Below are 23294 nucleotides of genomic sequence, written 5' to 3'. Positions count from 1 at the left end.
AGCCACAGTCCTGGGGGTGGAACATCAGTTAAAGGCTAGTCCCAGTTTGGGAATTTCTCCCATTTATTTCTTCTTTCTCAGACACACAAGGTAAGATGGGACTTGGGCTTCCTCCTATTGAGAAAGAGGTACCTTTTTTCCCCTCTCCTCATCCTTCTCTCCCAGGCAAGAAGCAGAGGGATGCCAAAGGGAAAGGAACCAGGACAAAAGTTGCCAGTACTGCATGGGTCCAGTGCAGCCCCTGGGGGTTAGATCTTCATGCTGGAGGTTGGGGCCAGAGTCCTAACAGGTAATAAAAGGTTTCTTGGCCTGCCACATCTGCTCTGCAAATATTCCCCCAAGAATACCCTGGTGTGGTAGGGAGCTGGTGGGTGACCCAGGAATCTGTGTTCCAGCCATTTATCTCTCAGTGTCAAACCAGCAAGGGAAATAACTAAAATAGTTCCTGGGAAAAGAAGGGGGGGAATGCTAGGCAGAATGAAGAGCACTTCAAAGGCAAGCAATAAACAGATATATTATGTGTGGAGCAGTAAAGAGTGAGAAAGGCCCGTAGTTAGAAGATCGCAAAGGAACTTCATACCATACTGTGTGAGACAGCTAGACTTAATCCATAAAAAGATCATCTACCTTGCCCCCAAAATGCTCTCATGTTAGCCAATTGCTACATTACTATGGTACCTACTGCCTGCCAAGCATGGATCTAAGTGCCTTACTCAAATTAACTCATATAATCCTGAGACACTGAAATAAATAACTTGCCTAAGGTCCCACAAATAAGGAACCCGAGATTCAAAAGGGTGGAATAAGAGGCAGATCTGTCCTCTTTCACCAACTTTGCTACTCAGCAGCTGAGGCATCAACAAGGAGACAGGTTCTGATGATCTGGACTTACCGGGAGGTGACCTGGAGGAGGGGGTACTTGAGCTGAGTCCTGAGAGACCAGGGATGAGAGACAGAAGAGGCTCCAGGGCACCTGGAAGAGTGCCTTGAGAAAAGGGGAGATCCAGCAAAAAGAACCACAAATGCCCAGAGCTTCACAGCAAGTCAAAACCATCGGGCTACACAGTGCAGCATCCAAGAACGGAGCTGAGCAAGCCAGCGCTGCCCACAGGAGCGCGTCCAGGCCCAACACCTTTTCCTCACTTGCGTATCAAAAGTTGGCTGTAATACAGGTTCCTGGATCAGGTTTATCAAGGTAAATGCAAGTTTCATTGAAACAAGATTTATCTTTGCTTTAAGGCTGATTATTTTTCTTTCTAGAAATGATTTGGGGCCGGGGGGGAGGGGAAGGAGTGCTTTTTAATTTTTTTTTTTTTAACTAGCATTTGTATGGCACTTCAGCAGTCACAAAATTATTTTCTTATTTCACTGAAAAATGAGTGTTAAGGGGACTACCAGTTAGCTCAGTTGGTCAGAGCACAGCCTTAAGGTCATGGGTTCAGATCCCCATACTGCCCAGGTCCCCCCAAAAAAGTGTTAATGTTAACATCGAGATCACAGGTTTGGATCCCCATACTGGCCAGCCACCAAAAAAAAAAAAGTTTTAATGTTCTCAAATTTTCAGATGAAGAAACTGAAACCTAGGAGGTTAACTCATGAAAGGAGCCAGGACTCAAGCCCAGCTATTCAGACTCCAAATTCTATTTTCATTCATTTTTTAATTCTTTATTCATGGGAAAAAAATATTTATTGCATGCCCCAAAAGTGCCAGGCACAGGACTATGCACTAAGTACACAGTGATGGTAAAATAGACATAGCTCATCTCGTCCCCCTTAATGCATCAAATACTAAGCAGGAATATGTTAAGCACAATAAAAACCTGTATATAGTATTTCTAATGGGCACTCAGTGACTACACTGACACTTCTGCAAGGTTCTCCGCTTGTATTTGGTGTTAACTGCTGCCATTCTTTCACTGAACACCTGCTTTGCTTTTTGTTTGCTTTTTGCAAGAACAAATGAACAGTTTATTAGCGAACATCTCTCCCACCTTAAAAAGCAAAAATAAACCAAAGGAAACCCCAACAAAATCTTTGACCTCATTCCCCTATCACCTACTACCTTATTTTGCTTCCTCTTGCAGCAAAATTTCCCCCACCCCCAAAGAGTTGCCAGCACTTTTCTCTAATTCTTCTCTTTGCATTCTCTTCAACCCACCCCCATCAGGCTCTCACCCCCACTGCTCAACTGAGAGTGCTCTCCAAGTCACCAGTGTTCTCCATCTTATTTGACTAGTCAGCAGCTTTTGAGGCAGTTAATCATGCACTCTTCTCCCATGCTTTTTTACTTGATTTCTGGGATACCACACTTTCGGTTTTTCGTGCTTCACTGATTTGAACACCTGCTTTGTGCCCATCTGAAGAGAGGAGTGTGTTTTAAGGGAGTGGTTTGAGATGCTGAAACCAATGCAACTGAACTTAGCAGGGCATAGTTAAATACAGGTAGGGTTATTACGGTCTGGGATGTGTCCTGGGAGGTCTTCATGAAGGCCAAGCTTGAGGTACAATTGGGCATATTATATACAGAAAGAGCCTGACTTCACATGTTTGTCAAACAGCAAAAAATACCAGCAGGTAAAAACAGAAGGAGGTGGAGGGAGAGGGTGCCAAAGAAGTCATAATACAGGTGTCACTCATTCACTGGCCACTTCATGCTCAGTTAAGGCTCACAAGAACCCTGCAGACAGGAACTGACTAAGCCTTTGCTATAGATGAGAATATTCAGACCCAGAGACCTGAACTGACTTGTTCAGATGGTGCAGTTCTAACCCGTGTCTGAGTCCAGTGCTATTACCTCCTGCTTCCTTGACTCTGGTGGCAAAGAAAGGAATAGATCAGAGAGGCTCCAGGCTGGACAGGATGAAGAGGAGGGAATAAACATGAGAGATAGGCAGGATGCAGAGTCAACAGGATGAGAAGAGTGTTCATACGCTGAGGAGGGCAGGGAGGGAGTCAGGGATTTTGGCTGGAGCAACTGGGTGACTGGTGGTACCACTGACCGAGATGGGAAACGCAAGATACGGATTCACGGGAGGACGGAGACTTTGACTTTGAACATAGTGGGTCTGCCAGACCTAGACGGCAGCCTGGGGTGGGGAAAGTGGGGGGGCGACAGGAGGCAATGAGATACACAGATCTGAGGGTAAGAAGAACGCTTCTGACTGTGGGAGACCTGAGATGCTTCTGGAATTTGGGTTCCTCTTTACCTCTTAACAGCAGAATTGAGAAGGGGCTGAGGGTGGGTTCTGGGAGAGACATGATGGGAGAAGTGTGGCGTCCCGCTGATGTCAAACACGACTCCTGGCTCACCTTTGACTCAGTTTCCCCCACAGATGGCTTTTCCCTGCCGCAGGTCCATGATACCCAAAGGCTCTGGCCCTCCTCCTGGTGGAAGTGAGTTTCTTGGCACTGCACCTGTGGTTCCTCCATGCCCCGAGGTCCCCTTAGAAGTGGGAGGGCCCCACCGAAGATCCCGCGGCCGCCACGCAGCCGTCGGCGCTCAACCCGGGGGCCCCGTGCGTGGGCAACGCCTCGGTGAACACCACGGCTGACTTTGAGCAGCTGCCTGCGCGGATCCAAGACTTCCTGCGGTACCGCCACTCCCGCCACTTCCCGCTGCTCTGGGACGCTCCGGCCAAGTGCGCGGGCCGCCGTGGCCTCTTCTTACTGCTGGCCGTGAAGTCGTCGCCCGCGCACTACGAGCGAGCGGCGCGAGCTCATCCGCCGCACGTGGGGGCAGGAGCGCAGCTACGGCGGGCCGCCGGTGCACCGCCTCGTCCTCCTGGGCACGCCGGGGCCGAAGAGGCGGCGCGCACCGAGCGGCTGGCGGCGCTGGTGGGCCTAGAGGTGCGCGAGCACGGCGACGTGCTGCGGTGGGCCTTCGCCGACACCTTCCTCAACCTCACGCTCAAGCACTTGCACCTCCTCGACTGGCTGGCAGCGCGCTGCCCGCACGCGCGCTTCCTGCTCAGCGCAGACGACATCTTCGTGCACACCGCCAAAGTGCTCTGCTTCCTGGGGGCACAGCCGCCCATCGGCCACCTCTTCATCGGACAGCTCATGCAAGGCACCGTGCCTGTCCGCGACAGCTGGAGCAAGTACTTTGTGCTTCCGCAGCTCTTCCCCAAGCGGGAATATCCAGTGTACTGCAGCGGCTGCGGCTTCCTGCTGTCCAGCCACACGGCCCGGGCCCTGCGCACGGCTGCACGCCACACCCCGCTCTTCCCCATCGACGACGCCTACATGGGCATGTCTCTGCAGTGCGCCGGCCTGGTGCCTAGCGCGCACAGGGGCATCCGGCCCCACGGCGTGCAGCTGCCCGGCTCCCGGCAGCCCCCCTTCGACACCTGCGTCTACCGCAAGCTGCTCCTCGTGCACCGCTTCGCGCCGTACGAGATGCTCCTCATGTGGAAAGCACTGCATGACCCTGCACTGAGCTGTGGCTGGACACCCAGGGTCTCCTAAGGCCGGTGGGAAGCGCCGGGTGGATGAACGGGCTGATGTCTTGCATGCTCAGAACACATCTTTCCTGCTCTGGGTACCTTCTGTCCTGCCCAGCTCGATGCATCTGAACCCCAGCTGCACATTTAAATCAGATGGGGGGGAGAGGGGGAGGGTGGAAAATACCTGGTCCTGGCCCCATCTCCAGAAGTTCTGATTTGATTGGTCTGGGGTGGCCCCGGACTTGTAGGACTGCTTGAAGTTCCCCAGGTGATACTAATGTGCAGCTAAGTTTGAGGATCACCGGGCTAGGGATGTCTGTTCCTCCTTGCAAACCCAGCCCCATGCCCTCTCTACAAGCCTGGCTCCCACATTCGAGTCATTGTGGGCAATGGAGCGAGCGAGGTATGGGGTGCCAGGATCAGGGTCACCTGTCAAGTACAGTACAAGTATGAGTTGTCGTTTCCATCATTTCCTCTATACATGAGTCCAGCTGGAGCTGGGCTGACAGTCATCAGATGGATCCCCTCTCTCAGAAGTTAGTGTACACTTGAGACTGGGGATGTCTGGGGCCTTCCTCCCACCACTGCCCCAGTACCCCTGTGAGGTCAAAATCCCCACTGTGCAAAGTGTAAACCTGAGGCCCAGTCAGGACAGTGACTAATCTAGGGCCATGTGATCATTCCCATACAACACACCATTGCAGTCTCCTCCACGCTCACCCTGACCAAATCTATAATGGCCTGTTCAGATCCTGCCCATTCATACCTGTCTGCCAGCACTCACTCCCAGGGGGCAGAGACAGGCTCCTTGCCAGAGTCTGGGCCTCATGGTCAATTAGCCTCAGAGAATCAAGCCGGAAGATCTGGTGGGTGGGGGTGTCAGGGTGGGAATGCTGTGGGGGTCTGCGGGGGAGACTCTGGAAGACAGTGACTGGGGAATGTGGAAAGCAGTGTTTGGAAAGCCTATGGAGGGCAATGTGTGGAACTGTGTTTGGGGGTGGGGGGTCTGATTAGTAACTGTGAAGGACAATGAGAGCAGGGATTGGGGCTCTGAGGACCAAACTATGGTCCAGCAGCTGCCAGTCGTCTTGGCAAAGTAGGAAATTATTGTCCCAGCAATGTAAGGTGGACGAGAGGGGATCAGCTTCAAGCAGGGAAGAGCCTGGGCAGGAAGTCAGGAGACCAGATGCCTTGCCCTGCCTCCAGGACAAAGTCCAGACTCCTCTGTCCAGTATTTAAGGTTCCTGCCACCCGACTGCTGTTCACCTCTGCCTACTCATCCTCTCCATTCCTCACCACTGTCAGACTCTATCCAGGCAGAACCATTTGCTCATCGGGCTCTCTCCTGTCTCCGCAAGTTGAACAAGCTCTGAGCCCCACCACCACCATCTATGTCTCTTGTATCAATTAGGATCCCCGTGGTGGAGGCTGCTAGCTGTCCACCAAGTCTGCTACTCCCTTCCTCCTGAACACACCCTAGAGTACATTTCCCACCCCCCACCCCTAGCTTGCAGTCAGGTGTGACCATGTGACTAGGCTCTATTCCGTGGATGTAAGTGTACATGATGAGGACACTTCTGGACCTGGCCTGCCTATGCTGTCATCCTCCTTCCCCTGGGTTGGAGGGCCAGTGGCCCAGCTCTGACTCTGCAGATGTGAACAACACTCCAGGCCTAAGCCAGCATTTCTCAACTCTTTTGGGTAGGGCAGTTCTTTGTTGTGGGGGGCTGTCCTATACATTGTAGAACATTTGGAAATGTCCTTGTCCTCTACCCACTAGGTGCTAATATACTCCAAGTCATGACAACCAAAAATATCTTCAGATGTTGGCAAATGTGCCCTGGTGGGCAAATTCACCACCAGCCGAGGACCACTTGCCTAGAGGAAGGCAGAAAAATGAGAGGGTTTCTGAGGTGACTTTAGACAGACATGGAACACTCAGCTCAAACTATTGAGAACAAAATTAACTTTTATGTTATTTGAGCCTCTGGATTTTTGCCGACTCTCTGTTAACAGCAGCCTTGCTCTCCTAGTGTCTTAGTCCATCGGGCTGCTCTAACAAAAATACCATAAACTAGAGAGCTTATAAACAAACATTTATTTCTCATAGATCTGGAGGCTGGAAAGTCCAAGATCAAGGTTCCAGTAGATTCCATGTCTGGTGAGGACCCAATCCTTGCCACCTTCTAGCTGAGTCCTCACAAGATGGAAGGAGCAAACAGGCTCCCCCGTGCCTCTTTTATAAGGTGACTAATACCATTCATGAGGGTTCTGCCCTAATGACCTAATCATCTTGAGGATTAGGATTTCAACATATGAATTTTGCGGGGACATAGACTTTCAGGCTATAGCATTTAGGTATCCTAATGTGTCCTCTCTGATCCCTCATTTCTACCCAACTAGACTGGCTGCTCCCAGAGGGAGAGATCATGCCTCATTTACATTGGAGGCTGGGCAAATTTCCTCCGGGAGAACCAATGGCAGGCCTCTTCACACCCACTCTGGGAACTTCAGCAGGTCATCTCACCTCTCTGAGACTCTCTTTCCAAGGCAACAATCCAAGCCAGGGCCATGTAATCCTCTGTATGCCACATGGAGGGCATTGTCATCCTGCAGGCTTACTGTCAGCTCTGGGAGGTCAAAGGAAGCGGGAGGAGGATGCAGCCCCATCCAAGTGGCCTTTCTGCAGCTCAAGCCATGGACCCCCAGGAGCCACGACCTTGCTGGCCTTCTTTCTGAGCAGACCATAGAAAATACTTCCTAAATACTTAGGGGTGAATGAATGAGTGGATGAGTGCCCCTCTGTCCCAGTGGTTTGCACCGTATCTGTTAGGACTCTATTAGTTTCCTATTGCTGCTGTAACAGCAATAGGAAACTCAGCTTAAAACCATACTGATTTCTATTTCTAAAACCATACTGACTCTATTAGTTTCCTATTGCTGCTGTAACAGCAATAGGAAACTCAGCTTAAAACCATACTGATTAGAAAAATAAAAAATAAAAAAAAAAATAAAACCATACTGATTTCTTATTGTATAGTTGAGTCGTTCAACACAGGTCTCACTGGGCTATGATCAAGGTGTTGACAAGACTGTATTCCTTACTGGAGGTGCTAGAGGAGAATCCATTTCTTTGCCTTTTCCAGCTTCTAGAGGCCCCCTTCATCCATCTTCAAAACCAACAATGTTGCATCTCTCTGTGCCTTGCTTCTGTAGCCACATCTCTCCCTGACCCTTCTGCCTTCTCCTTGCTCTTTTAAGGACCCTGGTAATTACATTGGGCCCGCCTGCACAATCCCAGGTTGTCTTCCTATCTTTGACAGCTGATTAGCAACATTCATTCAGTCTATAACCTTACTCGCCTTTGCCATGTAACCAAACACATTCACAGGTCTAGGAATTAGGATATGAACATCTTGTGGGGGGCATTATTTTGCCTACCACAGTGCTCAGTAAATATTTGGGGAATAAATGAACAATAATGAAAAAATGAACAAATATGCTTTATTCACCCAGACCTCCCTGATGTGAACTCTCAGTCTAGACAACTGAGTAGTGTTAATCCTGAATTCCCTGCCCCTAGCTGCCATTGGTCAAGTGCTTACAAGAGACAAGAAAATAAGAATGCTGAGGCTGAATACGGAGGCATCCTCTGGAAAGTCTGAATTCTGTATTTTATCACCTTCCTCCCATTTTCCTAACAGGCAGGTGGAGTATCCCATCACCTTCCTCCCATTTTCCTAACAGGCAGGTGGAGTATCCCCATTTTACAGGTAAAGAGATTAAGATACAGGAACATCACGGCTCAGAAGGGTCCGAAAGCAGCAGTTATGGGTCTACTGTGTGACTCTGGGTCCTGGTCACCCCTTCTCTGAAGCTGGGTTGCTTGCGTGACCAGTCCCAGCGATGGCCGCAAGGACCTGGTGCCATCTGGCTCTTGAGCTTCTCATCCCGGACCGGCGCACTCCGCCCCGCTCACCCGGCTCTTGCGCCCCGCGGCCGCTAGGAGGCGGCCCCCTCAAGGCTCCCCCACAGAGGCGAGCCCCCGTGTGGGAGGGTCCCTGACATTGCGCTCGGCCCTGGCGTTGCCCTGGGCCATTGCGGTGGACCGCCGACCCTCCCTCGGAGGCGCTTGGCACGTGGACTGGATGGAGACTGCGGGGTGGGCGACTTCAGGCGGCGTGGGGGCCGGGAGAGGCGATGAGCAGCCGGAGCCCTCGGCGACCTCTTTAGACTTGGGGCTGGGAGGACGAACAGACCCTGCTCCCCGACCTCACCGCCCCGCACCCCGCACGCCCGGAAATCAGCCCGCGAGACAGTGCCCCCAACTCCCTTTGTGGGGCCAGCATGACTTTGATACTCAGACCTCCCAAGGATCCCACCGTAGGAGAAAACGGTGCGCCTGTCTCACTCACTATGCTAGCTGGAAATGGGCAACAGGAAAAAGGAGAATGTATCAGGACCAAGGTGGATTTATCCCAGAAATTCCAGATGGCTTCCAGATAAATTATGAGAAAAACAATCAAAGTGGGCAGATAAAACAGGAAGATCCAGTAACGTGATGCATGACATCAAGAGAAATATGAACATCTCAGATGCGGGGTCCGGGGGGGCAGTGTGATAAAATTCAACGTTCATTAGTGATTTTAAAGAAAATCTTAGTAAAAGGTTAATGCGTTTGAAAGCATTTCCTTTAAAGTTAGGAGCAACGTTAAAGATGTGTGCATCATCACCACTCTGTTTCACATTGTCCAGATCTTGAGAACACAGCAAGACAAGAAAAAGATACAAAAATATAAAGATTGGAAATAAAGAAATGTGCCAAAACCTCAGAAGTTTACAGCCCTATCAGATCCAACTTCCCCTTTCTATAACAAATTAACACCACCCTCCCCACCCTGGACTGAATTTCTTAAAGAATGTAATATGCCCACACACATTTTCAAAAAATCAATATAATGCTTTAATTGTAATATAAAAATAAAGTACTTTAAAATAAAATAATATTCATTTTGGTATGTAAAAATTCTTGGGCAAAACAACAGAAAATTGAAGAGGTGGGAATTCTTCCAAACTCATTCTACCAGGCCAGCATTATGCTGATACCAAAACCAGACAAGGACACACATACACACGCTATAGGCCAATATCCCTAACATAGATGCAAAAATTCTCAACAAAATACCAGCTAACCTAATTCAGCAGCACATTAAAAAAAGACCATTCACCATGATCAAGTGGGTTTTACCCCAGAGATGCAAGGATGTTTAACATACTCAAATCAATAAATGTGATATGGGGGGGAAGAGGGGAGAGGGAGAGAGAAAAGGAGGAATTGCTAAAAGGACACAAAAATCAACTACATTGTATATCAATAAATTAAAAATTTTTTAAAAGACCACACACTAAATAAATAAACAGAATGGAGGACAAAAACCATATATCATCTCAATTGACATAGAAAAAGCTTTTGATAAAATACAACATCCTTTCATAATAAAAACCCTTAACAAATTAGGCATAGAAGGAACCTACCTCAACACAGTGAAGGCCATATATGACAAACCCACAGCTAATATACTAAAAAGGGAAAAGCTAAAAGCTCTCCCCCCTCTAAGAACTGGAACAAGACAAGGATGCCCACTCTCACCACTTTTATTCAACATAGTACTAGAAGACTTAGCCAGAGCAATTAGGCAAGAGAAGGAAATAAAGGGCAACCAATCTAGAAAGGAGGAAGCCAAATTGTCCCTGTTTGCAGATGACATGATCTTATATATAGAAAAACCTAAAGACTCCACCAAAAAAAGAAAAAAAATTCCTAGAACCAATAATCGAATTGAGTAAAGTTGCAGGATATAAAATCAACATTCAAAAATCAGTAGCATTTCTTAAACCAAAAATGAGCAAGCTGGAAACAGAAATCAAGAAAGCAATCCCATTTATGATAGCTACCAAAAAAACACCTAGCAATAAATTCAACCAAGGAGATGAAATAGCTCTACAAGAAAAACTATAAAACATTAAAGAAATTGAAGAAGACACAAAGAAATGGAAAGACATCCCATGTTCACGTACTGGAAGAATTAATACTGTGAAAATGATCGAACTACCAAAAACAACCTACAGATTTAATTCATTCCCTATCAAAATACCAATGACATTCTTCATGGAAATAGAATAAACAGTCCTAAAATTCATATGGAACCAGAAAAGACCCCAAATAGCCAAAGCAATCCTGAGCAAAAAGAACAAAGCTGTAGGCATCACACTACCTGATTTCAAAATATACTACTATATATATACATATATATATGTGTGTATATATATTTATATACACACACACATATATATATGTATACACTACAAAGCTACAGTAACCAAAACAGTATGGTACTGGCATAAAAACAGACACACTGACCATTGGAACAGAATAGGGAACTCAGAAATAAAGCCATGTATTTACAGCCAACTGATTTTCAACAAAAGCACCAGGAATATTCATTGGGGAAAGGACAGCTTCTTCAATAAATGGTACTGGGGAAATAATATGTCTATATGCAGAAGAATAAAACTAGACCCCTATCTATTATTGTATACAAAAATCAACTCAAAATGGATTAGAGACTTAAATGTAAGACCCAAAACTATGAAACTACTAGGAGAAAACACAGGGTGTTGGTCTGGGCAACAGGGTGTTGGTCAGGACATTGGTCTGGGCAAAGACTTTACAAAGAGAACTTCAAAAGCACAAGCAACAAAAGCAAAAAGTAGATAAATGGTATTACATCAAGCTAAAAAGATTCTGCACAGTAAAGGAAACAATCAACAAAGTGAAAAAACAACCTACAGAATGGGAAAATATATTTGCTAACTATATATCCTACAAGAGATTAATATCCAGAATATACAAGGAACTCTAACAACTCAACAGCAAAATAATAGTACTAATAATACACTTTAAAATTGGCAAATGAGCTGAACAGACACGTCTCAAAAGAAGACATACAAATCACCAAAAGGCATATGAAAAAATGCTCAACATCACTAATCACAGGGAAATGCAAATTAAAACTACAATGAGATCTCATTCCACACCAGTTAGAAGGCTATTGTCAAAAAGACAGAAAATAAATTCTGGCAAGGATTCAGAGAAAGGGGAATACTTACACATTGTTGGTGGGAATGTAAATTAGTACAGCCATTATGGAAAACAGTCTGGAAGTTCCTCAGAAAACTAAAAATAGAATTATAATATGATCGAGCAATGCCACTACTGGGTATACATCCAAAGGAAAGGAACTCAATATATATCAAAGAGATATTTGCACTCCCATGTTTATTGCAGCACTATTCACAATAGCCAAGACCTGGAATCAACCTAAGAGTTCATCAACAGGTGAATGGATAAAGAAAATATGGTGTATATACACGATGGAATATGAGGAGTCTCCAAAAAGTTCATGGAAAAATGGAATTAAAAGATAAAAATAAAAAATACAGACTTTGTTTTTCAACATTAACTCCACCAAGTTCAAGACACTTTTGTAAGTGATGATATCAGCCTTTTAGTCCATCCCTAAAGAACTGAGGGTCCTGGGAATTTAACCATGTCAAAGCAGTCTTTTTTAACTGAGGAAAAATGGGTGCCCTTCAAAGATTTTTTTAAGATTAGAAAACAAAAAAGAGACAGAAGGAGCCAAATTAGTACTGTAAGGTGGATGCCTAATGATTTCCCATTGCAACTCTCACGAAACTGTCCTTACTTGATAATAGGAATAAGCAAGAGCATCGTCGTGGTGGAGAAACTTTCTGATGAAGGTTTCCTGGACATTTTTCTGCTAAAACTTTGGCTAACTTTCTCCAAACACTCTCATAATAAGGAGATATTTTCATTCTTTGGCCCTTCAGAAAGTCAACAAGCAAAACACCCGGAGCATCCCAAAAAACTGTTGCCATGACCTTTACTCCTGACTGGTCGGCTTTTGCTTTGACTGGATCACTTCCACCTCTTGGTAGCCATGGCTTTGATTGTGCGTTGTCTTCAGGATCATACTGGTAAAGCCATGCTTCATTTCTGTTACAATTCTCTGGAGAAATGCTATGCTTCAGGCTCTTGATCCCACTTGGGTTTTTTTGTTTGTTTGTTTGTTTTTGACAGCTGGCCAGAACGAGGATCAAATCCTAGACCTTGGTGTCACAAGCACAACGCACTGACTAACTCAGCTAACTGTTCAGCCCTTGATCCCACTTGTTTAAAATTTCCATTGAAAGTTCTGTTCTTGAGGGCCGGGCCGTGGCTCACTCGGGAGAGTGCGGTGCTTGCTGATAACACCAAGGCCACAGGTTCGGATCTCATATAGGGATGGCCGGTTCGCTCACTGGCTGAGTGTGGTGCTGACAACACCAAGCCAAGGGTTGAGATCCCCTTACCAGTCAGCTTTAAAAAAAAAAAAAGAAAGGGCCTAGCCCGTGGGGCACTTGGGAGAGTGAGGCGCTGGGAGCGCTGTGATGCTCCCGCCACGGGTTCGGATCCTATATAGGAATGGCCGGTGCACTCACTGGCTGAGTACCGGTCACAAAAAAGACAAAAAAAAAAAAAAAAAGAAAAAAGAAAGAAAGAAAGTTCTGTTCTTGTCTGCAGCTGATCTGGGCACAACTGTCTTGGCACCCATCAAGTGGATAGTTTTCTCAGCCTTAATCCTTCAGTCAGAATAGTGTAAGCTGAACCTATTGAGATGTCAATTTTTTCCTCACAAATTGATGTGGATGGTCCAGCACTGCGGGCTTCATCTTCAATATCATCTTCTCCCTTCTCCTTCTTAAAATGACCTGTCCATTAGTAAACTGATGATTTCTTTGGGGCATTGTCCCCATAAACTTTTTGTGAAGCATCAATGATCTTACCATTCCCCCACCCACGCTTCACCATAAAATTGATGTCTGTTCTTGCTTCACTTTTAGCAGAATATCTGTTGCTCTGATAGGGGCTCTTTTCAAACTGATGTCGGACCCTTCTTAGTGTCTCAAACGAGATCCTGTTCAGACATGTGATAACAAGTTAGCATGAGTTTATTTTGGTGCATGCATAGTTTTTTCGTAATACACATTGTCCACGAACTTTTTGAAGACCCCTCATACTATTCAGCAATAAAAAAAATGAAATCCTGTCATCTGTGGCAACATGGAAGAGCTTGGAAGATAATATGTTAAGTGAAGTCAGCCAGGAAGAGAAAGAGAAACACCGCATGTTCTCACTCATGTGGAAACTAAGAAAGTTGATTAGATACAAGTAGAGAGTAGAGTGGGGGTTCCCAGAAGCTGGCAAGAGTAAGGGCCAGAAGGGGTAGTGACAGGTTGGGTAATGGACACACAATCACAGCTAGACAGGAGGAGTAAGAGCATCTGGTGTTCACCAGCACTGCAGGGGACTATAATTAACAACAATCTACTGTATACTTTCAATGAGCTGGAAGAGGGGATTTTGAATGTTCTCAATTCAAAGAAATGATAAATGTTTGAGGTCATGAAAAGGAAAAAAAGATCATTGGTTGCCAGGGATGCAGAGGAGGAGGGAAGAGGGAGGGATGAATAGGTGGAGCACAGAGGGTTTTTAGGGGGTGAAACTATTCTGTGTGGTACTAGTAATGGTGAACGCATGACATATGCATTTGGCAAAACCTATAGAACGGTACAACACAAAGAAGGAACCCTAATGTAAAGTTTTGTTAAAAATGGCGTATCAATATTGGTTCGTATTTGTAACAAACGTACCACACTAATGTAGAATGTTAATAATAGGAGAAGTTGTGGGGGGGGGAGTATGTGAGCGATATCTACTTTCTGCTGAATTTTTCTGTAAACCAAAAACTGATAAAAAAAATAAAGTCTATCACTTAAAAAAAAAAATATATATATATATGCATTTTGATGCATAAATTCTTTGGCATAACAACGAAAACCTCTCCTACAAATTTCCAAATCTCCCCCTAGGGGGAAGTACACCTCCTCAAGAAATTTCAGTCTGCATAGAAAACCCACCACACACACACACACACACACACACACACACACACCCTACAGATAATTGATTAAATTAATAAAAAATGTACTGTGCCGAATTTTCCAGATACAAAATCTATGTACGAAAATCAATTTAACTTCTATATAGTAGTCAGGAAAAGTCATTTTTAAAGTATCATTTATAATAGAAACAAAAAAGTATTTAGGACTGAATGTAAAAGAAAAATGCAAGAAAATAATAAAAAATTATTTTAAGATTTTTCAAAGTACATAAATTAATGTGGAGAGATACCATAAGCACCTCTAAGCCCCTGACTTCTTTGGATTCTCACCAAAACCAAAAAACAGGGGTTATCATCATTCCATTTGATAGATGTGGAGACTGAAGCCCCGGTAGGGGAGCGACCTGCCCAAGGTCGCACAAGTCTGCTGAGCATTGAAAACTAAGGGCCCGGGCCTCCTGCCTGCTGTTCCCAGGCCCTGACCACTGCCGCAGCCATCGTGGCTAACACCCACCACCCCCAAATCCACAGGCTAGAGCTGCACAGGCCAGAGATCAGGACTCCAAGCTTCAGAGAGAAGGCAGCAGACAGCAATTAGGGTGTTTAGTCACCGGGGCACCCAAAGGTGTTCTATCTCCCACAGTGTCCCAGAGTCCAATCTCAGTAAAAACTTGCTAAAAATAGAAGACACACACAGGAAAGGAATAAAACAAAAACACCAGCCATAACATTGTTCGTTGCCTTCCGTGGGAGGAAAGCCTTCTCATCCCCCAGCCACCCCAGTAGCACTTGGAGCTGGAGGCAGCAGTCCTTTGAGGCAGGAGGTGACTCACCAGGCAGGGTCGAGGGCAGAGCTCAAGGGTGAAGCCCCACCTCTGCTTTCTCCACCTCAGTGCCACACCTTCCCACTTCCTCACACCCCAAAGGAAAGAGCAAATAATGATATGGGGAGACCGAAAGTCTGAGCCTGAAGGGCCTGTAGAGATGCCCTCCCTGCTCCCACCCCCAGTGGACAGAACGAGGGCCCAGAGAGAAGCAGCGACCAGCCCAGCGTTGCACAACAGGTGTGGCAGAGCTCCGAGCCCAGGCTGACCCCAGCTGGGAATCCAGCCCTGGGGAGGGAGCGGTTCGTGAAGGGCTCGAATGATATAAGTACTGGGAGTGTTTGTTTGCCTCTGGGCCCCTAATTTAGTCAGCCAGGGATGTATCCACCTCTACAAGGAAGACAGACGATGGGGTAGGATCAGACCCTGTAATGGGGGAATGCTGCCTGCAGGAGTTGTAGGGGCCAAGGGAAAACTTCCTCTTCACCCCTGAAGGTTTACTAAAAATCTCTCACAAATTCAGATAAATATGAAGAAAAGGCATAACAGATTTTATTTTAATGAGTGTAGTATGGGGGAATTGCAGAATGATTGCCCAATAACCCGATGGGGTATAGACCCTTTTTTACCCCTCTTCATAGGAAAAAGAGAGATAGGGGGTGTAGGAGTAAATGATTTTTGGGTGGGGTTCAATGAGCTTGGAAAACATACAAGGATATTTCAAAAAGTTCATGGAAAAATTGACTTAAGAGATAATACAATGCTGGAAGTGCCTCAGGATCCTGAGCTGGGACAGTGGGGGACCGAGGGCCTCAGCCACGCCCCCTGACTTCTGCATCAAGCCCAGCTACGACCACCAAACTTCTGGAAGCCCCTTGGGCTCCCCGGCTGGAATGAGGGGTTGCCACAGGCCTTGACCATGCCCCACTTCTCTCCTTCCTTCTCCACCCCCTTCCCCCTTCCCCTCACCTCCTGCTCCCCAATCGCTCTGCAACAACACCTTAGAATGTAAAAAAAAATAATAATAATAAATAAATAAACTTAAAAAAAAGAAAATACAAATTCTTCCATGAACCTTTTGAAGACTCCTTCACAATGGCCTGGTACAAAGTCTACTTAGTCTGTAGAGCAGACAATGACTGGCAAATGATTCTTTTGAAAATACTGAATGGGACTAAAATAGAAGACATTGGTCTGAGACCAAAGTCTCAGGTGTGTTGACAAACTCCAGTCTTTCTTCCTGTGATATGAATTAATGAAAACTCAGGGAAAAAGCCAGAGATAATTGTCTTCTCTGATGAGTCCAGACTTTAGGCAGATAAGGGAACACCTTCATCCTGTGCTTTGCAGAGGACTGAGAGACGTGAGGGAGTATCAGAGAAATCTTGAAGCTGCTTCTTTATTCCAGCATGTTGAAGCACCATATTTTGGGGAAACAGCCTCTGAGCCCCAACAGAGCACAGACCACAGACTCCCAATTTGGAGCAGCAGTTCTCAGACTGTGAACTGAGACCCCTGAGTGGGTCATGAAATCAATTCAGAGTTTGAAACCACATTCTAAAAAAATAAAATTAAAAAGAATAAAATAGAAATATCAAGTAAATCACAGAAGTAAAGATGGAGGATAATGCTGTGAAATGTAATTCTAACTGTGGTTGTGGTAAAAAAGAAAATGCCAGCAGCCTTGTAACAACAAGGCTGCCAGATTCAAGATCAGCATACAAAAACCAGTTACATGTCCCTATGCCAGGCATAACCAACTAGAAAACGTTGTTTTTTTAAAACATAGCATTCGTGATGTCTGGAACTTATTTTCTGATGGTCTGAGAAAAAAGCGTGCAGGTATATGAAAGGAAGAGGGACAGAGATGAAGCAACCATAGCCCATGTTGACAGCTGCTGAGTCCAAGTGAAGTGTATGAGGTGCTCATCATTCCACTCTTTCTCTCTCTATAGGTTGGCATTTTAAAGAATAAAAAGTTGGAGGGCTGGCTGGTTAGCTCAGTTGGCTAGAGCGCAGCCTTATAACACCAAGGTCATGGATTTGGATCCCTGTACAGCACAGCTGCAAAACAAACAAACAAAAACCTAGAACAAAAAAGTTGGGAGGAAATACACTAACAATAAAAACAAAAACTCTAAAGTATCTAGGAATTAAGTAAATGTATATGACTTCCTTGGAGAAAAAAATAATGTCTAATAAAGAATGTAGACAATGATCTGAATAATAAGATAGTTCATGTTCTTGGATAAAACTACATAATATTATATATCCAAAGAAAATGAAGTCAGTATGTTGAAGAGATATTTGCACTCCCATGTTTATTGCAGCCCTATTCACAACAACAAAAATATGGAAACAATCTCAGTGTCCGTCAACACGTGAATGGGTAAAGAAAATGTGGTGTAAATACTCAATGGAATACTATTCAGTCTTAAAAATAAGAAGGAAATCTTGTCATTTGTGAGAACATGGATGAACCTGGAGGACATTATGTTAAGTGAAATAAACCAGGCACGGAAAAACAAATACCACGTAATCTCATTTATATGCACAATCTAAGAGTTAAATTCAAGTAAGTAGAGAGTAGAATGGTGGTTACCAGGGGCTAAGAGTGGAGGGGGAATTGGTAAAATGTTTGTCAAAGGATACATAATTTCAGTTAGACAGGACCAATAAATTCAAGAAATCTATTGTACAACATGGTGACTACAGTTAATAATATGTTGTGTACTTGAAAATCACTAAGAGTAGATTTTAAATGTTCTCACCATAAAAAAATGGTATGTGAGGCAATGCATATATTAATTAGCTGGATTTAGCCATTCCACAATCTATACATATTTGAAAACAACATGTTGTACATGATAAATATATACAATTTTTATTTGTCAATTTAAGCAGGTAAATAAGTTAAAATGTAAAGGAAAATAAACTGCATAGTATTATAAAAATACCAATTCTTCCCAAAGTCATTTTTAAATTCTATGCAGTCCTAATAAAAACTCCATTTGGATTTTGCTTTTTTTTTTAAGAACTCAATAAACTTACTCCAAAATGTAAATAAACAGCTAAGTCAATCTTAAAAAATAAGAGTTAAAGGTGACATTTGCCTTACTAGATATCACCACAAAGCCATGGTAATACGAGCAGTGTGGCACTGATGCTAGAACAGACCAATAAAGTAAGGAGCGCGCTCAGAGGTAGACTGTCCATGTGGGAACCCAACCTGTAGGGAAAGGATGTATACGTAGTAGATGGTGGGAGCAAAACTGCCTCACTCTACAGAAAAAATAACACTGGATCTTTACCTAATGCTACATTCAGGGATGAACTCTAGCAGGGTTAGAGAGCTAAATTTGAAATGTAAAACTATAAAGATATAGAAGAAAATATGGGGGAGTGTCTTGTGATCTAGGGGTGGGGAAGGACTTTTCAAACAAAATTTCAAACCCATAAACTATATGATTTTTTAAAAGTTTGAATTTGAGTATATCAAGATTAAAGATTTCTTTTCAAGGAAAGAACAAAGACAAAAATAAAGGTTGGCCAGTTAGCTCAGTTGGTTAGTGTGGTGTTTGTAACACCGAGGTCAAGGGTTCAGATCCCCATGCCAAGAAAAAAAAAGACAAAAATAATAGAGGCTGACCCTGTGAGAGACTTTGCTCTGTCTAAAACCAGCAAGGGATGGATATCTAGAACATACAAACCAAAACTCAAACAGAAAAGTGGGCAGCAAGGAGGCCAACATCTATGTATGAGGAGGAAAGCCCCCAATTTAACAGCACAAGGAGATCCTTAAAATTATTAATGATTGGAATAAACCCCAAATTAAAATAATGAGATATCTACATTTATATGAGCAAAAGTTAGAAAGCCCTATAAATGCCAAATATTGGCAGGATGTGCGGATATGAGCCATGAGGGATGAGGGAGGGGATGGGTGGTGGGCATTCTGAATAATGTCCTGACCTTTTCATTAAATTAAGTGGCCCACATTGTTACAGGGGCCACTCAGCTCCTGACTGAGGCTCCCCAAAATCTGTTGCCAAACACAGGTCCGGCTGCCTGCCCCCAAATAAAAGCAAACCACTCAAAAGTCAAATGTTGGTGAAATGAAAGTCAGCTTTTATTCAGGAATACCAGGAGAGCTGTTAGGCTAACCCATCTCTCTGGTAAACCTGGAGAATGGCCAGACTGAAGCCATCTCAAAGATTCAGATTTACTGAAGGGTTTTTTAAGAGGGGGCTGAGGAAATGGAACATGGGGAATGAAAAGCAGGAGGGAGCGGGACATGAACTGTGGGGGCTCTGTGCAAGGAGCCATGTGCAAAGTTCTCAGCAAGGCTCTGTCTGGTTTTTCTCCCATCCTTGCTGTTATCTCAGGGTCCTGCTGGAGGGGTGGAATCAGCATAGCTTTACCAATGTCTTCCTTGGTTTCCCAGGGTCTGGATAGTACGTGCAAGTCTGCAGCTCCAGGCTGACTGGAAAACAACTTTACATTTATGTAAATAATACCATTCTGCCCCATAAGCAAGGTTCAAAACATCAAATAGCCATGGGAAAAGAGGGAACTCAGAAATGCATGCTGAGAAAAAAGCTGTGTCCTTTTAAAATCTTTTAGAGCCCATGTATTTAAGGTCCTGCTTCTGTCCTAACTGGCTTCAGTCCTGCTCACTCCAACAACGTGCCTCATGCCACCCACCAACAGGGCTCTGAGGTAACTATTGCAAAGAAAATCTCATAAGCTTCATGTGTAAGGATGTTCCTTGCAGCTGGATTCCCAGTGGCAGGGAATTGGCAGCCACCTGGGTGTCCATCCCCCCAAGCAGATGGTAAACATGCCTGTGCCTATGGCATACTGCACTGTAATTAGAAGTAACAGGACTAGCTGGTTAGCTCAGTTGGTTAAAGCACAGCCTTATAACACAACAGTCATGGGTTTGGATCCCTGATAACAGCCAACCACCAAAAAAACAAACAAAAAGTAACAGTTTAGACATTATCTATTATGTTATTATTATATTAAGGGATCTTGAAAACATAGTGCTAGGGCCGGCCCGTGGCTCACTTTGGCGAGTGTGGTGTTGGTAACACCAAGGCCATGGGTTCAGATCCCTATATAGGGATGGCTGATAGCTCACCTGGGAGAGCGTGGTGCTGACAACACCAAGTCAAGGGCCAAGATCCCCTTACAGGTCATCTTTTAAAAAAAGAAAGAAAGAAAACATAGTGCTAAGTGCAAAAACTAAGAAACAGGAGGAGATAAAATCGCATTTATATAAATAAACAAGACACATTACCTAAGAACACATGCAAAAAGATGCTCATTAAACATGTTAGATTGGTTGCCTCTGGCAGGAGGGGAATGGGAATAGGGCTAAGAGGGAATAACAAAATTAAACCAGAGTAAGGCCTGGCACAGACCAGAGGTGATGGTGTGCCAAGGACTGAGGTGTAGGCACATCGGCCGCCGTACATGGGTTCCCAACCAGCGTGTAGAGCCCCTGCGTGGAGGGGGCTGCCTGTCTAAGCCTGGATGACAAGGCTGGGGAAAGGGAAGGGGGGAGAGGCAGGGAAGGAGCCCTCCCAGCAGCGGGAACGTGTTCAAAGGCTCCCGAAAGACAGAGCACTGCAGGGACAGAAATAAAGGTGGGAGCCTGGAGCAATGCTGGAGGAGCAGGGTCCAGGGGCACAGGTGACCTGGGAGGCTAGCCAGCTTGCTGCAGTCCAGGGCAATTGGGTCACCTCCATCCGCTCCCCACCAGGGTGGGGTACAGAAGCCCATCCTCCAGGTCTCTCCAGGAGGCATTTAGAGGAAGCACCCTCCCCACCGGATTCTTCTGTAATTGGTGAGGGGTTCCGCTACTGTGGGCCAGGGACCCTCCAGATTGTTCCAGACTTGGGAAAGCTGGTTACATCTATTAAATTGAGTATATTGGGGGGTGTGGGTCACACTGATCCAGCAGCTGCCTCTCAACCTGGAGGTGGGGACTACCCTGCAGACCTCGTTCCTCAGAGATGGCTGTGTGGCCCATCACTGCCCAAGCAGAATGAGGGACACAGCCCCCTCTTTCCCTGCAGACACCCCCTGCCCGAGGCTGGGCTGTGTGCCACTGAGGCCAGGAAATCAGGAACCACCACCTGCTTTGAAGGGTCATTCCCACCGGTCAATCAGCCCTCTCTTTGCCCCATGGCTGCAGGGAAAACTGCCAATCTCTTAGTTTAAATCAACATTATAACAATTTCTTTAGAGATGGCCCCTCTCATCTTACGACAGACATTCACAGAATAATTCTGCTGTGACGAAAGTCCCCTCCATGCCCAGCCTAGACTCAGCCTGGCCTTTGAATAACAAACAGCTCCATTAATGGGTTTTTCCCAACAGAAGATCAGTCTTTCCAGAAGATTAATTCTGATGTTCTCAAGAATGCAGAAATGACATCAGTTTTTAAAACGTCATCCTTGATTTTTTACTGCCACTCTCAAGAGTTCTAAGCAATAGAGTAAGGGATGGGATTTGGATTTGAGCAAGTTCATTTGGCTGAGGAAGTCTTGAGTTTAGTGACAGGGTGGTGAGTAGGGAGGGGGCCCAATCTGCAGGGGAAAGAAGTGAAGGGTCCAGAGGGAGCTGGAGCTAGAATGCTGGGCTTGGCGCCTCGGCGTGCGGGGCAGGGGAGGGGGAGAGGAAGAGGCGCCCTTGGGCCTGTAGGCGCTGCAGGGCTGATTTCTGAAGGGCGGCAGGCAGGAATGGGGGCTGTTGCTCCAAAATATGGTGCTTCCACATGCTGCAATAAAGACACAGCCTCAAGGTCTCTCTGACCTCCCCCCACCCTCCTCCCGTCTCTCAATCCTCTATCTCTCTCCAGAGCACAGGATGGAGATGTCCCCTTACCTGCCTACAGTCTGGACCCACCAAGGAAGGAGACAATCCTCTGGTCCTTTCCCTCAGTTTTCATTAACTCGTATCACAGGAAGAAATACTAACAACACCCCTGGACAGAATTTTATCACAGATCATTCTCTTCTATTTCAGTCCCCTCATATTTTGAAGAGAATCATTTACCAGTCATTGTCTACTCTACAGGCCAAACAGAGTTTGTTCCACACCACTGTGTGTTCTCCAAGCCCACTAAACTCCCCTAAAATCATTTACTCCTACACCCCCATCTCCCCTTTTCCTATAAAGAGGGTACATAAGCACCTGTGCCCCATGGGGTCACTGGGAAGTCAGTCTGCAATCCCCTTCTGCTACGCATGTTAAAATATAATTTGTTATGCTTTTTCTTCATATTAATTTGAATTTGTCAGTGATTTTTTTTTTTAGTGAACCTTCAGGGGTGAAGAGGAAATTTTCCCTTGGCCCCTACAGGGCAGAGAGGAAGGCTGGCTCAGGTCTGGCCCTTGGGGTGGGGTGACTCGGGCAAGGACGGGTCCACCAGATAGGGGTTTTGTGGGCCTGAAGAAGGTCAGAGCATCTGTGCATGGAGAATGAGCAGTTCTGGGAGCTGTGGGAGCACCAGGGGGGCATGGGGGGTCCCTCACGCCCACACCCCAGCTGCATCTAGCCCTAAGGCACTCATTCCATAGCTCCCCAGCATGCAGGCAGAGGTGGCAGGCCCCTGAGTGTCTCCTGAATGCTCTACACTTGGGTGTCAGCCAGGCTCCCTGGCTCTGTCTGCCCCTTCTTTTGTCCCCTCCTGTTATCCCCTGGGCAGCAGCCATTGGGTGAGCTGGAGGCCAGTGCCCCCAATCTTCACTGCTGGGCCCAGGCTGAAGGGTTCTGAAGTACCCCCTGCCCCCTGCCTGAGCAATGCTGGGCTCTGCACAGCGAACTGAGAACAGATGTCCACACAAAAACTTGCACATGAATGTTCATAGTAGTCAAAAATTGGAAAAATCCTAGTGTCCATCAACGGCTGAATGGATAAACAAAGCGTGGTATACCCATACAATGGAATGTTACCCAGCCATAGAAAGGAATGGAGTACCCATTCATGCTGC

At 45.7% G+C, this 23294-nt stretch overlaps 1 protein-coding gene across 1 annotated transcript; it reads left to right on the top strand.

Moving 5' to 3' along the window:
• Nucleotides 1-3332: 3332 nt before the first annotated feature.
• B3GNT6 (UDP-GlcNAc:betaGal beta-1,3-N-acetylglucosaminyltransferase 6) lies at nt 3333-4464 on the top strand. Its single transcript, XM_063094873.1, is given in 4 exon segments — nt 3333-3362; nt 3364-3702; nt 3704-3797; nt 3800-4464. Coding segments are annotated over 4 exon segments (1128 nt in total).
• Nucleotides 4465-23294: the final 18830 nt, after the last annotated feature.

Source organism: Cynocephalus volans, chromosome 4, assembly GCF_027409185.1.
Source record: "Cynocephalus volans isolate mCynVol1 chromosome 4, mCynVol1.pri, whole genome shotgun sequence".
In the NCBI taxonomy this organism is placed as follows: Eukaryota; Metazoa; Chordata; class Mammalia; order Dermoptera; family Cynocephalidae; genus Cynocephalus; species Cynocephalus volans.
The sequence above is the reverse complement of the archived record's forward strand: the minus strand, read 5'-3'. Positions and strand labels throughout refer to the sequence as shown.